At 35.2% G+C, this 16078-nt stretch overlaps 1 protein-coding gene across 4 annotated transcripts in view; it reads right to left on the bottom strand.

Moving 5' to 3' along the window:
- triob (trio Rho guanine nucleotide exchange factor b) overlaps nucleotides 1-16078 on the bottom strand; it is a 186907-nt gene that overhangs the window by 19204 nt on the left and 151625 nt on the right. For all 4 annotated transcript variants that reach the window (XR_013818063.1, XM_079837439.1, XM_079837440.1 and 1 more), the window contains 5 exons: nucleotides 7296-7579; nucleotides 6077-6247; nucleotides 3661-3756; nucleotides 3430-3578; nucleotides 137-203 (listed from right to left, as the gene is read on the bottom strand). Coding sequence is in view for 3 of the 4 variants with exons in the window: in XM_079837439.1 (XP_079693565.1) it covers nucleotides 137-203; nucleotides 3430-3578; nucleotides 3661-3756; nucleotides 6077-6247; nucleotides 7296-7579 (767 nt within the window). In the remaining variant the exon portion in view is untranslated. The remainder of the gene's footprint in view (nucleotides 1-136; nucleotides 204-3429; nucleotides 3579-3660; nucleotides 3757-6076; nucleotides 6248-7295; nucleotides 7580-16078) is intronic.

Raw genomic sequence — 16078 nt, 5'->3', positions numbered from 1 at the left:
AGACTACTGAACAAACAGAACTTAACCCTGACAGCAGCTGCCAATTATGTTTACTTGAATAAATGTGTTCGGTTACAAGTGGTCACCATAGTGATCTCACTGCAGTATTTGTTAAAAGAACTGAATATAATCCCACCTCCACCACTGCACCAAGGTCTCTCACGTAGTCTCTTTCTGTCTCAACCAGTTCCAGCAGTACATAACTGAAAAAAATAAATAAAATAAAAACATAGGACATTTACATTCAAACCAAGATGACAGGTGGAATGAAAAGAAACATATTTAATTTAGTATCTGCAAAAATATATTTATAATAAAGAAATATTATTAAAATTACTCACATCAACAGCTATGTTTCCATCCATCTATTTTTTGCACATTTTGGGATATCGCATAAAAAAGCGCTGGATGTAAACGCCAAGATGCTTATCAATTCTAAAAAATGTGCATAAAAAATGTGTGCGCTCGAGTCAGATACAATTTTAATAATTTTTTTTATGATATTTTTGATGGAAACTCATTTACTGAATACATTCCTTTATGCGCATTAAAAAAGACACGTGACTTGGGAAGGCATAACTGGACTAACAAGCGGACCGATCTTGTTGCACAGCATCTGAAATGCTGTTTTGGTCATGGAGTAAAGTCTGTCATCAAAATATAATAATTACCTCCCAGAATGGTATTACACGACTTCATTCCCAAACAGCAGACACCCGCCTCCGAAAGCAAGATAACATGACCACGTTTATTACGTTTTGTCTGTGTGTATTTTTTTTTTATATGCAACATAATTTTTGCGAATATACAGTGGCTTCACCTACTTCTTTTAGTGATATTGGTAGTACTTTTTTTACAGTCCCATTCCCCATGTACATACTATGTACTAGGGTTGACCCCGAATAGTCGAAGATTTGATGCATCGATATGCGGAGCCTGATTCGACCACCGATCTCACAGTCGAATCTTCGCGGGTGTTATGAAACGAGGATCATACCATTTTGGCAATGGGTGCTCAATGTCTAATTTCACACTGAACTACTGGTTTTGTACGGTTATATTAAATTATATACAGCCTTTAATTATGATAATGCTGTAAAAAAAAAAAAAAAACGTGAAAAGAAAGAAGCATTCAATAAATATTTTGAATGTGTGTGTGTGAATAAATCCAACCACCCCTGTGACAGATTTAAGTTTCACTTTCCCTGATCCGTGACAGACGAGGAGCATCTTGGCGGCAGGGATTACAATGTCTGGAATAAGAAAATCTAAAGTGTGGATGCACTTTGAAATGGTAAAAGATGATCCAAAAAATAAAATGCAAGTTGTGCCAACAGCTCATGTCCTACCAAAACATTGCTTTCCACATAAAATGGGTAAGTTTAAGAGCGCACTGCTGCCGGCCAACGTTAACAAGTTGATTTTCCTCGCACACAATTTGAAAAGACTCAAACGCACTCAAGAAGAATGGAAGACTGGATTTTTTTTCGATCAGGTAGGGTACAGGTGTTTTCAAACATTTCAGTCGTTTCTAATTTTAATTTGCATGTTTAGCTAAAAACTGCCAAGTTAGCGTTTATTGTTGTTTCGGCAGTTAAAAAGAGAAAGTTCACAATTCTGGCTTTTAATGATTAAAATAATTGTTTTAATAATTTATTTATTTTTATTTTATTTATTGATCACTCATGGTTACCTAATTTAACTGTGGCTTGTGTTTTTTTTTCAAAATATATGTTCCCCTGCACTTTGGCATTTTGTATTATGCTCCCTGTGACTTGATTCTGACTTTATTTCGTTTTTATTCATTTTTTTATTATTAGAAATGTATATTCTGTTCTAATTTAATTCTGTAAATTAATGTTTTTTATTGTTTTTCGTTGTGTCGATGTTGCGCTGCACTGAAAGCATGCTGGCACAGCAATTTTGCCGATTTAATTTCATTTCTTTTGTGTGTTCTTTTCCTCTCTAGGCAGGTATTTTTTTTAGGTTTATTTATCAAAATTTTCTTATATATTTGTGTGATGTTCTGTATATCGATTGCGGCTTTAAAATGTTGTGAGAAAACGTTTTACGAATGTTTATCCACCACATTACCTTTTATTTCAAACTAAATAAGAAAGCCATTGTCAGTTCATCTGTCAGTTGGCAGGCAGTTTTGGTCGCTTTCTTAAAATTTGTTGCTGTGTGCAGTGTGTAAAATAAAATAAAAATAGTTTTACCCTCCTGCTGACTACCTAGTGTCGTGCCCCTCCCAACCCATTCACACACACATAGATGATTAGACTATCGGTCGACTACAGAATGATTTGACAATTCTGATTCGAATGTGTAAATCAGTAGTCGGGGACACCCCTACTATGTACTTAATATAGTAATTATAATAACTGGGTAATAACTAGGTACTAACTCTGAAACAATCCCTAAACCTAACCGTAACCCATGTACTTAACATATATTAACCTGTACTTTCTTAGGTAAGTACACTGTAAGTGTAAGTGCACAAACTGTAAAATAAAATGCAATCGTAATATTTAGTACCAGTTTATCAGGAAGCGACCATTTTTGTTCTCTTCGACTCGGATGTAAATGCTGCTTTATTCGCAAATGTTGGGAACACTTTATTTGACTGTGTCCTTGTTATAACTATAAATTATGCATAATTACATATTACTCAGGACATCATAAAATAACACTCACAGACACCATAAAATAAAGTGTAACCCAAATGTTGTATGCGATATTCCAATTTTGTGCTTAAGTTAAATTCGCAACTTTGGATGGAAACATAGCTAATGTTCCTCAATGCTTTGAACTTTATGGCATAAATCTTGAAGCTACATATAACTCAACCAAATGTAAAGCATTATAATGTGATGCTCAAAGTTCAGACTATAGCTTTGACCCAGATTGCCGCTGACCCTTTAAAGCAAACACAATAATTAGGAGACAATTTGCATGATATATTGTAATGTATAACCAATATTCAAAATTATCCTGTACCTATCTTAAATTAGCTATTTAACTATTAACTAATTTAAACCCAACAAGATCATCCCAAGACAGTATGGAGTCATAAAACAAGTCACTATTCAAGAGTTATTTTCACTTTCTATGATGTATCAAGTCTGTACGACTCTTTTCTGTCCTAAACTTGTTACCTCTTTTATCTTCTTTTGCTCTTTATGTATGTACCATTCCTGTTTTTTTTAAAGAAAAAAAACCCCTCTATGCTACCATCTGCAAAACTTTTTTTGCGCAGAGGTCAAAGTGTCTTTTGAGAGATAAAACCCTGATGTGATTCTTATTCCAAGTCAGTCACTTACAAGGTTACACACGGGATACGATTTTGGTGCTGTCTTAAGGCCCGTTTACACCAAGAAAAATAACTCTAAAGAGGACATATTTGAGGAAAATAAGAGGGGGACGCACTGTCGTCTCTTGAGGAAGCCAGTCTTGCGTTCATCCATCTCATCGATGGGAGAGGAGGAAGACAGGAAGGAGTTATCCGATGGGATGCAGGAAGGACTACTGCTGTCTCTTTGCTCAACAGGGAGGGAACTGGGCCTGTCCTCCAGACTCTGAGCAAGAGAAAAAATAATTTAGTCGACAATACAAAAATATTCCATGTGAAAAGTTGGACTTCTCTCTGTGATCTCCTACCATTTTGCTCTTGACGAGTTCTTCAATGGCGCTGACCAGTTCAGCTGCACTCGGTGTCTCTGAACTGCTGGGACGTCCAGACAGACGGGAGGTAGCCTATGCAAAAAAGAAAACAAGTAACAATATTTAGAATCTCACAAAGGTTGGATTATCATAATTGTTATGATTTTCACAAAACAAAAATGATCAAACTATTTTGGTTTAATTAGCAAGGCTACCACCTTAGGCTTGTTTCCACAGTTTGTTTTGTTTTTGTTTGTTTCAACAGGGATATATCACTCACTCATCAATTGGTTATTTATTGGTGGTACACTGAGTGGACTGATAAAATGCCCTACCTGTCTTTTTTCCCATGAGGACTAGTTTATTAAGTGGAGTGACTTCCCTTTTGGGTTATGGCAGCATAATTGACCAGACTTCAATATTCATTTATTATGTGAATCTTCAACGATGCTCACCATTGTAGTGTTCTGACACTGAAGGCGGAAACATTCCAGTCCAAATATGGTAATGAGTGTGGTTTCTGGATTCGCCAGCCAATCAGGGGCTGATCTCAGAGTGGTAGGGACTAATATGGGGGGAACGGAAGTAGGAACTTTGGTTTGGAAGATTTGGGTTGTTTTGGGTAAAGAGTAAGTGCACACATGGCCCTTCACAGAAGGACTTTCACAGGCTATAACAGTCAGAATGCTACTTAATCTGTGCCTCAAGTTCTGGCAAAGCACAACTGAGGACATGTGGAGTATTCAAATGAATTAATGAACGAGAAGGAAAATATGCTGATGAGGTATAAAAGTATAAAAAAGACTGAATAGAAGGAAAGAACAGGAGAAGGCTGGAGGAGAGAAGACTACATAGAGAGATAAGGAAACTGAGACAAAACAGAGGCAGAACAGAAATCAACATAATGCTGGAGAACATTAAGAAACAAAGAGAAAACAGACAGCAGTTAGAGATGCCTGACACTAGTCTTCTTCTAACCTATCATTACCATAGGTTAAAGTCAATATGAAATGGCATTTGCAACACATTCTACTTTCGTAATGTGAAACATTTCTAAACGAAATAGGAAATTACCCCTCCACCTAAAGAGCACTGCATTCCAATGGTAATTATTATTTTTAAACTCTGCACTATTACATGAATCTGCATTAAATTACTGCATTAACTATTTGTAAGATAGCCTGTTAGACTGACTAGCACAGCTGTAGCACTTTATACAATACAGATTGTTTCAAAGCAGCTTTAGAGTGATAATAGGAAATGATTCAATGATGCAAACAGAGTTAATTTCAGCTGCAAAACAGCACTAAAAAGCAAAGTGTCATCACTTTGATATCCACTTTTTGCGTCAAAGTGAATATGCGTTCAAAAAAGATTGCCAAATTTGCTGTCTCCAGCCTGTTTCCATCCAATTGGCATTTTACAGATAAAATGGTGTGAATAATGACATCATCCCTAAAAATCTGCATTGTCGCATAAGTTTTGTTGTATCGCCAAAAAAACAACAACATCTGCCCTCGAGTTGTTTCTATATACACTATATTGCCAAACTTTTTGGGACGCCTGCCTTTTCATGCACATGAACTTTAGTGACATCCCATTCTTAATCTGTCGGGTTCAATATGGAGTTGGCCCACCCTTTGCAGCTAAAACAGCTTCAACTCTTCTGGAAAGGCTTTTCACAAGGTTTAGAAGTGTGTTTATGGGAATTTTTGACCATTCTTCTAGAAGCGCATTTGTGAGGTCAGGCACTGATGTTGGACGAGAAGGCCTGGCTCGCAGTCTCCGCTCTAATCTCTGTGCAAGCCAGTGCGACATTTGAAGTATCGACATAGAATTTATACGCTAAAGTTAAACGGAAAAAGATTGTGTTGACATTTGCAAAAAATGGTCGATAACTGCCATATCCATCAGCTATATCGGTAAACCTTTTTCCACAAAAAAAATCCTTAGCTGGAAACCTGGCTATTATTCAGTTTAAGTCAGTCTGTGTTTATTCAGTTACATTGTAAAGATCATCAATTAATAAATGAGTTCATCTATAAAGCCGTTCTGCAGAAATCAGTGGTGTCATCGTCCAGCTCAGTTCAGTTCTCCTCTAATAGTGTCAGTGCAGGCAAATGCAATGTTGTATTGATACTGGTGCGGTGAAGCAAGTTACATTTACATTTTATTTTGATGCAAGATGCAGGGTTTTTTTTTTTACATGTACTGATGAATCTTGCACAATAAGACCAAGAACATATTTAAAGTTAAGTATGTAACAGAGCCAAATAAAATTTCATGTTGACTTTATGAAAAACCATTTACTTAGTTTAGTCCAAAATAGCAGGTTTGAAAAATGAATATAATCTTAAATCAAAATGGATATCAAAAACCATCCATGTCGATTTGGTGAAGCTTTGGCAGTTACCTTGTCCTCCTGGGAGTCCTGATGCAGAAGACTGTGCTGTTGGATGGCCATAGGGGGCGGCAGTGGAACAGAGTCTGGGCCTTCCTCTCCTTCCTCCTCACCACAGCTCTGCATCCCTGAGGAGGAAGACTTAGACAGAGTGCCACTGCTCAATCCCTCATTTCTCATCCTCTGTGAGGACAGAAGAAATAGAGAAACAGAAACAGAAAGAAAGAAAGAAATACAAATTGTTAAGCTATGAAACAGCTCCACAGCTGTGGCACATTTTCATACCAAAATATCTCCAGCGGAAGCACTGCACTGTATTTATAACTGCTCTACACTGGAAACCACAAGACATAAATAACACTTAGACAGTTACAAATCATACAGCGCAACACTTAAAAGCAGACAGTATGCTACACTTACTTCTGCCTTCATTGACATTTCAAATGCATTTACCAGGATAGGAGTGGCAACTAACAAACTACCATAGACATTTACTTGTCTGCACGCTGTTTTAACCATTTCACTGATGCAATAGGGCTCTTTTAAAAAAAAAGTAAATAATTTTATAGATATATAATTGAATATACCTGATATAATTGTATATCTATATAATATAGATTTTTTTAATGTTAAAGTCTCTTATGCTTATCAACCCTGCATTTATTGAAAACAGTAATATTGTGGAATATTATTACAATTTAAAATAACCCTTTTCGGTAACACTTTATTTTAGGGTTCAGTTCTCGCTATTAACTAGTTGCTTATTTGCATGCATATTACTAGGATATTGGCTGTTTATTAGTACTTATACAGCACATATTAATGCCTTATTCTGCATTCCTATATTCTATATTTTTTTTCCATACCATAAGTGTTACCCTTTCTATTTTTTTGTATTTTAAAATGAGATGGTAAAGTTAAATTTTTTGCAGCTATTACTCCAGTCTTCAGTGTCTTGACCCTTCAAAAATAATTTGAATATGCTGATTTGGTGCTCAATTATCATCAACTTTTTTACTTTTTCATCCTTGCTGAGTAAAATATATATATAAACTAATCTTACTGTCCCCAAACTTTCGAATGATATACATTAATGCATACATAAAATTATTTAATACATTAATTGATACACAATTTAATGCAGTTTTTTTAGCTGATTGCACTCAGCTAATACACCTGACAAAAGTAATGGGTTTGTGTGTGCTATTATATTGGTTTTCTGCTCACAAACCTCCTCTATGGTCTCATCTTGTGGCGTGGCGGCACTGTCATCTGAGTCTTTCTGTGAGCCGGCTTCTGCATTCTTGCGAACATCTCGACTCTTCTTGTGCTTGTGTGCAAGTTTCTTTACGTGGCCGTCTGCTTTGCCGCTGCTGAGCCGTCTGACAGGACTGGTCAGCCACTTGCGCAGAGTATTTCCGGGCCGTTTGGGTCCAGGCGAGCTTTGCAAATGACCCGGCTGCAGAGTGGCACTGCCCGAAAGTCCTCCTTCATTACTGGAGACTGAGAGCGTGTCTTCAAAGAAAGAGAGAGAAAGAGAGAGATAAGTGGTGTTTACGTGTCTCGCTAGTACTAGCAATGTTTTTGTTTTACTAAACTACTGGAAAAACTTTTATCACAACTCTCAACATGAGTTCATAGCTGTACAGTCAGAAAATAATTAATCAACAACTAATCAATAATCTGTCAACTGATCAAAATCAAGAATTCAACAACAGCATGGTATAACATTATTAAGTGTTGTTAATAACACATGCAAGTATGCTGTTAAATTGTTTTACATAATTGACAAAATAATCGGCATGTAAATAAACATGCATGTATCACGCATACGAAGGGGCAAAACTATTTGGATAATTTTGGAGACTTTTACATTTTAATTTTGACTTTGGTCACAAATAAAATGTCTAAATGACAGCGTTAGATGAAAAAAATAATAATAATAATCAAGTGGCATCACCAAACAAATTATGCCCTTTCTCAGAATTAACTACAGAAGTCAGTGATATAATCTCAAATAAAATAAATAAATAAATAACATCAAAACAAGAAAGTCATGTTTTAAAATGTTGTATCAATAGTCTATATCATAGGTTCTTGTAGAATTTAAAACCCAACAACTTTCATTTAGCTTAAAAAAGTGTGCTTGCTGTATTTATTTATTCATTTTAAATAAATGCCATTTATTTTGTTATATAACACAAATACATTCAAAAATATGTGGTTTCAAGTATCTAAATATTTTTGGGGCCACTGTAGTCAAGTCACCTTCATTTATGTAGCGCTTTCTACAATATAGATTGTTTCAAAGCAGCTTTACAGTGATAATAGGAAATTAATGGAAGAGAGATTGTTTTGGCTGTACATCAGCTCTAGAAAAATTATTGTCCAGCAAAAGTAAGTTTTTGATTGATTAATTTCTATCGTAAAAAAAATCATTAGTTATTTACTTTGGGGCCACTTAAACAACACCATTTTCAACCAAAATACACAGTACTACTGTACATTTCTCAAAACAGAGCTACTCAAATTCCATTGTACCGCAGTATTATAACTATATAATAACTAAAATGATATCAAGTATATTTTAAAAGTCAAATTTGACTATCAGTTGTTCATTATTCTGGGGTTTATTGTGAAGTTTAAGAGTTTTTTTTCACCACAAGGTGATGCAAATCATAGCTCTATTTTTCACTTCAGAGAGGTTTCTGTTTTCAGCCCTCTTAAAAGACCTTGCTCTGCTCCTCAGAGAGTATGTCATTACATAAAGCTTGCATAAGATATTCTTTTTAAGTCTATTGAAATGCAGAAGGCCTCTGATGAACGGTCTTCAGGGGAGGAGTGGAAAAATCAAGAGCTAATAAATAAATCTTTATTGATTGTCACTATAAAAATACATGTACAGTCATACCTTTTTCAACTAACTGGGCTGAACGACACTATTTTCTTCTGTAGAGCTACTTATAGCTGAATTGAACTCATTTAATAATTTATGAACTTTACACAGTTATTGATCTGATCTGAAACAACAGTGAACTGACTTGAGAATAATGACACTATTGTCTTTGTAGAGGTGTTTTACAGCAGAATTTGACTTGATAAATTTTTCATAATTGATTATTTCCCTGTTTATTGCACATCTGCATTGTATAAAGTGTTATATGAATAAAGACGACCTAACTTGACTCTTTCACGTGTTGTATATATTCATTCTCAGCTGTCTCAGTAGTTTGTCCTTACTGTGGACAGTATATTCAAGTACCTGACCCTTGTCTGACCCCTCTGTCATAGTTCACACTAAATGCAGTGTGCATTTATACGCACGCACGCACGCACGCACGCACGCACGCACGCACAGAATTAGATTAAACGCACGCAAAGATTAGAGAGTTTATTTGATTAAACTCTCAATGTGGTTCTGTCTGACTGACAAGTAAAGTGACCAATCATAGTTTTTTTATGTACCAGTTTTTGGGTGCACGGCGCATAGACACAGGCTGATATCTTATACCAGATATTAATCACATACTGCACATTGAACTTCTTGAAGAACTATTTTTAAAGAAATGATCCGTCCCAACAGAGGTAACAAGGGTGTGATAACACATGCTTGAGATGTGACAGATTGATGCTTTCTCATACTCATGCAGCCTCTCACTTCAAGGACTGATGGGTAATATTTAGAAAGATCCAGTCTGTTTCTCTGAGAGCCTCTTATGTCTGAATTAATAATAAAGGCTCACTCACAAACACATACACAGGCTTCACAATGTTTTGCTGCATATGCCTGACAATCTTTATTACAGGGATAGATAATGAAAATCCTCATCCTTTACTGTCATCCTTTACTCACCCTTGAGTTGTTTGTATGAATTTCTTTCTTCTACTAAACACGCACGCACGCACGCCAACACACGAATAGAAAGACGAATAGGGGTAATCAAATAATTGATGGGACCATAGTATTTTTTTTCCATACTATGGCAGTCAATGGGGTCCCATCAGCTGTTGGTTACCCATATTCTTTTTTTGTGTTTAGCAAAAGAAAGAAATTCATTCAGGTTTGGAACAACTTGTGGGTGAGTAAATGATGACAGCATTTTCATTTTTGGGTGAACTATCCTTTATAGGGTACAGATAATTCCCAGACTGTATTCAAGCAGAGCCATGACCCAGAGCATGTAAACACCAACATAACATCTAAATCAAACAGCCTATGAACAAAAAACAAATATAAACACCATCATGAATTTCTATTCCTATGCTATTTTGGGCAATGACAAATGACAGTCCACAATATAAAAAAGGGGAAAAATCTAGTCGTTGTTGATACCATGTTGGTTTCATACGGTTTTAAAAAAGAAACGTCTACACTATTTTCATGAAAAGTTCAATTTTTTAAAATATTTAATGCGATGCATTCACTAAGTAAAATGTAATGATCCACTGTACATTTGAGCAAATACATACATGGTGGCAAGTTTTTTTCCAAAACAGTTGAATACATTTTTCAAGCTAACTGTAGGCACGATGCAAGAGTTTTTTGGTAGTTTCAGTCTGATGCAGTTATCACTTCAACGTCCAGCGCCACGTTGTTTAAATAGCAAATGCACTCGCGCTCATCTATTTGCCCATGGGCGTGCTGGTCTGAAAACGAGGTGTGTTCAGGCGCATTATTGGCGCATTGCTATTTTGAGACAACTGAAAACGACTGCACCATTGACCATCAAAAACCTGGTCTAAAGTCAATAGTGCAGTATTTTTTGTGTTATTTAAAGGGCGTGTTAGTAATATGCGCCTATAGGCGGGTGCACAACGCACATACACTCTACTTATTATACACACAGGGATGTGCAGCAGCACACAAACATTTTTAAATATTAAATATTGTTAAAACAGAGCCCTAAAACTCTCCTGATGTTTTAATAACAATTACAAAATAATAAAATAAAGCATATATCGTTACCTTTTGAAACTTGGAAGGGTTCAATTTGAGCAGATGCTTTTTATCATCATCACTGTCATCATCACTGTCATTTCCCCAGTACATTTAGCATCTAGCTAATTTTTGTGATCTCAACCATATTCTCAAAACTATCATTTTCAACACCTTCAAAATAAAAATGTTCAGCTTCTTCACCAGATCAAGGATCAAGTTACATTGACACTATTATTTGATTCCGTACAGTATTTGCTCTGCAGTAAATCACTGATCCATTTCAAGTTTTGGAGATGATACTTTTGATACTTTTTTTGCCTGCAGTAATTATGAGTGAAACGTCACGTCATCATTGTGTATCAGACATTACCACCTGTCCTTGAGGAATTAGGGTGAATTGCACAATATATAGATTAAATTATTGTTGTGCAGAAAAAATATACTTACAGTATTACATACCTCTAGTCACTAGCGACCCTTTACACTTTTACAAAAAAAAAAAACATTTTGAAAACAGACGGAGCCCTTGAAGGGACATGGTGAAGAAGAATATTAAATATCAAATATTAATGAGAATTTATTAATGATAATATTATTGATAATATTTTCAAATATTAATGAGAATTTTGTAAAAAGTATAATTTTTTGATAAACTACTAAAGGTTTATTTTTTTATTACTTTAATAATAATAATAATAATAATAATAATAATAATAATAATAATGATTTTTCTTTCTTCATTATAAAAAAGGACAGTTTTAATACTTTCGTATTTTTTAATTTATGCCTCCAAAAATGTGAAAATTTAATTTAATTCAAAAATTAAAACATCATAGAAAGCCACATTTTTTTCTCTTTTTCAATTCATTGTATAACATTTAATGCATATCTGAATAAAATAATTGATCCAGACATAAAAAAAAAGTATTGTCATGTCATTGACCTGTTTACTTTGGATCTGCAAATATAAAAGCAGACAGTCAGAGACAACTTTTAAATGCCGATTGGTCCCTTAAAATCAACTCTATGCAGACAATTTCCAATTAAGTGACATTGTGGTAACTGAATTAATATGAAGAATGTTCTACAGTATAGACACAGGAACATCTATAAAACTAGCACACTTCAACACCAAACAGACAAAAAAAGTTCAGTTAAATAAATAATCAATGACCAAGCTTTATCATTAGCAGATGCCGCGTAATGTACATTATTGATTGTTTAAATCACATCTAATTTAAATAGATTAAAACCAGACAATAACAAAAATACAATTTCTTCATGTAGTTTCTGTAACAATCAACTATTTTGATCCTTAAAATAAACCTGCATATCAACAAACCCTATGCTTATAATAAGCTGCATTTCGAAGACTGCATTAATTTCTGACAGTGTTGTAGCACTGTGAGGCACGTACCCAAATCCAGCAGCCAATACTTGCAGTTCTCTGAGCGTCCTGAAGCTGAACCCATGTGACAGAGTGGCCTGACTGATAAAAATGAGTGTATTCCATGTGCCATACCAAGAGGTGATATGGACAGAGGAGGCAGACTACACTAACTCCTCTAAACTGAAAGGATTTTACCACATAATGCTGAGAAGAGAGTGATGGACTATGAAAGAAAGGGAGGGAGAGAGAGAGCGAGAGAGAGAGAGAGAGGGAGAGAGGAAGGGGGATGGAGAAAGAGGGAGGTTTGGTGTTCCATGCACAGCTGTGACTAAGTTATGCTCAGAATGAGAGAGAGAGGGAGGAAGGGAAAACCGGATGAGAAGACTCAAAGAGAGGAAAGAGGTGTAACCTGGAATCCTTTAATATGAAAGAAGAGATCCTGAAACACTCAAAATGAGACTGTTTCAGCTTATTTACTCATTTTCTAATAGAGGGAATCTCAAAAAGAACATATCCAGGTTATATTTAATATATTTTAGATGCTTAAAAAATTAAAAGACTATATTTTAATTGTTTTTTTAAATTCTGACCCATAAGGTTTTTTTTAAGCATTGTGAAAGTATTACTTTTTGTTCCCAAATTATTGTCCAGATTCTTATTACATTTACATTTTATAGTATTAACATCATGCATGGCCTGGGAATCTACAATAACCACAGAATAAATTCTGCCATGATGCATAAATACTTTACAATTTAAATAATACATTAATTCGAATGTGAAATTCTTAAAATACACAATATCGCCAACTCTTTGATTAATGCATTTTCATGAGTTTTCCATGATTTATAGAGGTTGCACTGTAAATAACTATTTGTTTTGTAATTGTACTGTTTTAGCTTAAGAAATACTACTTAAGAGTATTTACAAAAAGATAGAAATGAAGTGCATCTAAATTATTAGTTCCAATATGTAATAATACTTTATAAGCTTTTCATATTAGGTTTTATAAGCTTTTCAAAAGTCATGGAAAGTCATTTTTGATATAATATTACTCTTGACAGGATTTGTGAGATGCACTCAATTAGATGACTAAAATAATTGAAAATTGAAAATAATGTGTTACAGGTCTTTTAGGTTAAGATTGCTGAAAATGGCATGTGGATGATGGCATTCAGCAAAACAACATCAGTCAAGCTTTGACCTGTTCGAACATTTTCAGCATTTTTTTTATCGGGAACACAGTAATAATACATCCCAGCGGTAAATGACAGTTTTAAAGTGTACAGTGGGCCAATATCAGGTCACAGCATGAAAATGAAGTAAACTATACAAACAACTGCCTCTATATCACCTACACAAATGGCAGCCTCTCTTACAGGCTGCACCGGAGCGGGTGGCTACAAAGATCTCCCTGTTTAAGCGTCTTTGGCTGCTTAACAGTAGCTGGTCTGTGGCCAGTCGAACTACTTCCTTTGCTACACACACACTCTTACACATATGTAGATCCGCAACTGCTTATGCCAGAACTAATCAAAATTCTGCTGAGGATTCTGCTCTGGTTTAATGGTAAAAGTTTTATTTTTTTTAGCCCCTGGGGACATGTTGCATCACACCAGCTGCCTTAAAAATTAAATATACCTTGAATATTTCGGCTAACAAAATAGTCAGGGCAGCAATTTGAAGAGGTAGAATACACTGGTCATCATGAGTTATGATGGTTCCTATTTCACATTCTATAAATACTGATTGTCCTTGCTGTAAGAGAACCGGCTGTTTGACATTTCCCATGACCTCTGCTAAAGGAAAGGTGCGTGTCTACTTGTAACGATGTCTTAAAAATGGACTTAAATGACACAGGTATGAGACCTCGTTACTAATAATGTAGCAACAAAAAGCAACAATTGCATCTAACTTATTGGTTCCATTATGACTTATAATACTTTATTAGCCGTTCATTGACTATCTCCTAAACATTCATTGTTGGTCTTTTTAAGGATATAAGCAGAGGATTGATGTATGGACAGACAGACAGATAGACAGATAGACAGATAGATAGATAGATAGATAGATAGATAGATAGATAGATAGATAGATAGATAGACAGACAGACAGACAGACAGACAGACAGACAGACAGACAGACAGACAGACAGACAGACAGACAGATAGACACAGTTACACATCTTTGATACAGACAGATATATAGACAGACAAACTGAAAAACAGACAAACAGAGAGGTAGACAGACAGATGGATAGGTAGACAGAAGGATAAACAGACAGACAGACAGATGATAGATAGATAGATAGATAGATAGATAGACAGACAGACAGACAGACAGACAGACAGACAGACAGACAGACAGACAGACAGACAGACAGACAGACAGACAGACAGACAGTTACACATCTTTGATACAGACAGATATATAGACAGACAAACCGAAAAACAGACAAACAGAGAGGTAGACAGACAGATGGATAGGTAGACAGAAGGATAAACAGACAGACAGACAGACAGACAGACAGACAGATGATAGATAGATAGATAGATAGATAGATAGATAGATAGATAGATAGATAGATAGATAGATAGATAGATAGATAGATAGATAGATATATAGATAGATAGATAGATAGATAGATAGATAGATAGATTTAAGTAGCATTTTCTAACTACATAAAGAGTTAAAAATAAGTCAATTTCAGTAACTTCCCAGAATTCTCCAAACTGAGCACCACACCCTGCACACACTAATGATCTTCTCTCAGATGCTGCCCAGTCATCCTTGTGTGGGTGACCTCAAAAATCTTTGCCTGGTGACCCTCTTAGTTTTCACCACATGCTTTTCCTTTGTAATCATTTCTTTGTCACAAATCATGGTCCATTCAGAGTTTTCAAAAGCAGTGACTAACCACCATGAATTCCATGTTACTCATCTTTGATCATGAGGAACTGACAGACTGCAGCTGATGTACTGAATAACTTTAAATACAACACACAATTTTACAACACACAAATTAATATTTTTGTGGAATCTATGATACATCTTTTTTATTCTTTGATAAAAAGAAAGTATTTATTTAGAAACAGAAACAGTATTTATTTGAATGTTATTTTTTAGAAAATTTGGAAAAGTTTTTACTGTCACTTTTGATTTAATGTGTCCTTGCTGGACAAAACTATTTAAACTTTTGAACGGTAGTAGCCTATATGTACAAAATGGCTGGTTTTAAAGGCATAATCAAAATCACAAGATCACATTAACTGTCCTGTGTAGATGGATTATTTCCTAGCAGGGAAATCCCCTGCAGCCTGGCAACCCTGCTCATCACCTGACACAACCCATCACCATGGTTACTGCATGCACAACACACTTCAACCCTAATAAGAAAGAGCAAAGCTGGACTGCAATTAAAATTGTATTTGGGTTCAGGGTGAATCAAGAGCAGACACTCACACCTGTACACAGCTTTGATCCATCCCTCCTGAGGTAAAACACACAATATCTGGCACCCGCATTAGGATAATCAGATTCAATTTTGGATTGTTATATTTGATATTTAATCCTGTACACAGCTAGAAATCTGTATCTGTAATAATGAAAAAAAATTGTATAATCAATCACCAATATAAAATTGATCCATGAGGTAAATTTCATAAAAAAAATAAATAAAAAAATA

The sequence above is a fragment of the Gobio gobio genome (assembly GCF_949357685.1).
Source record: "Gobio gobio genome assembly, chromosome: 15".
Classification (NCBI taxonomy): Eukaryota; Metazoa; Chordata; class Actinopteri; order Cypriniformes; family Gobionidae; genus Gobio; species Gobio gobio.
This window is presented reverse-complemented; position numbering and strand designations above follow the sequence as displayed.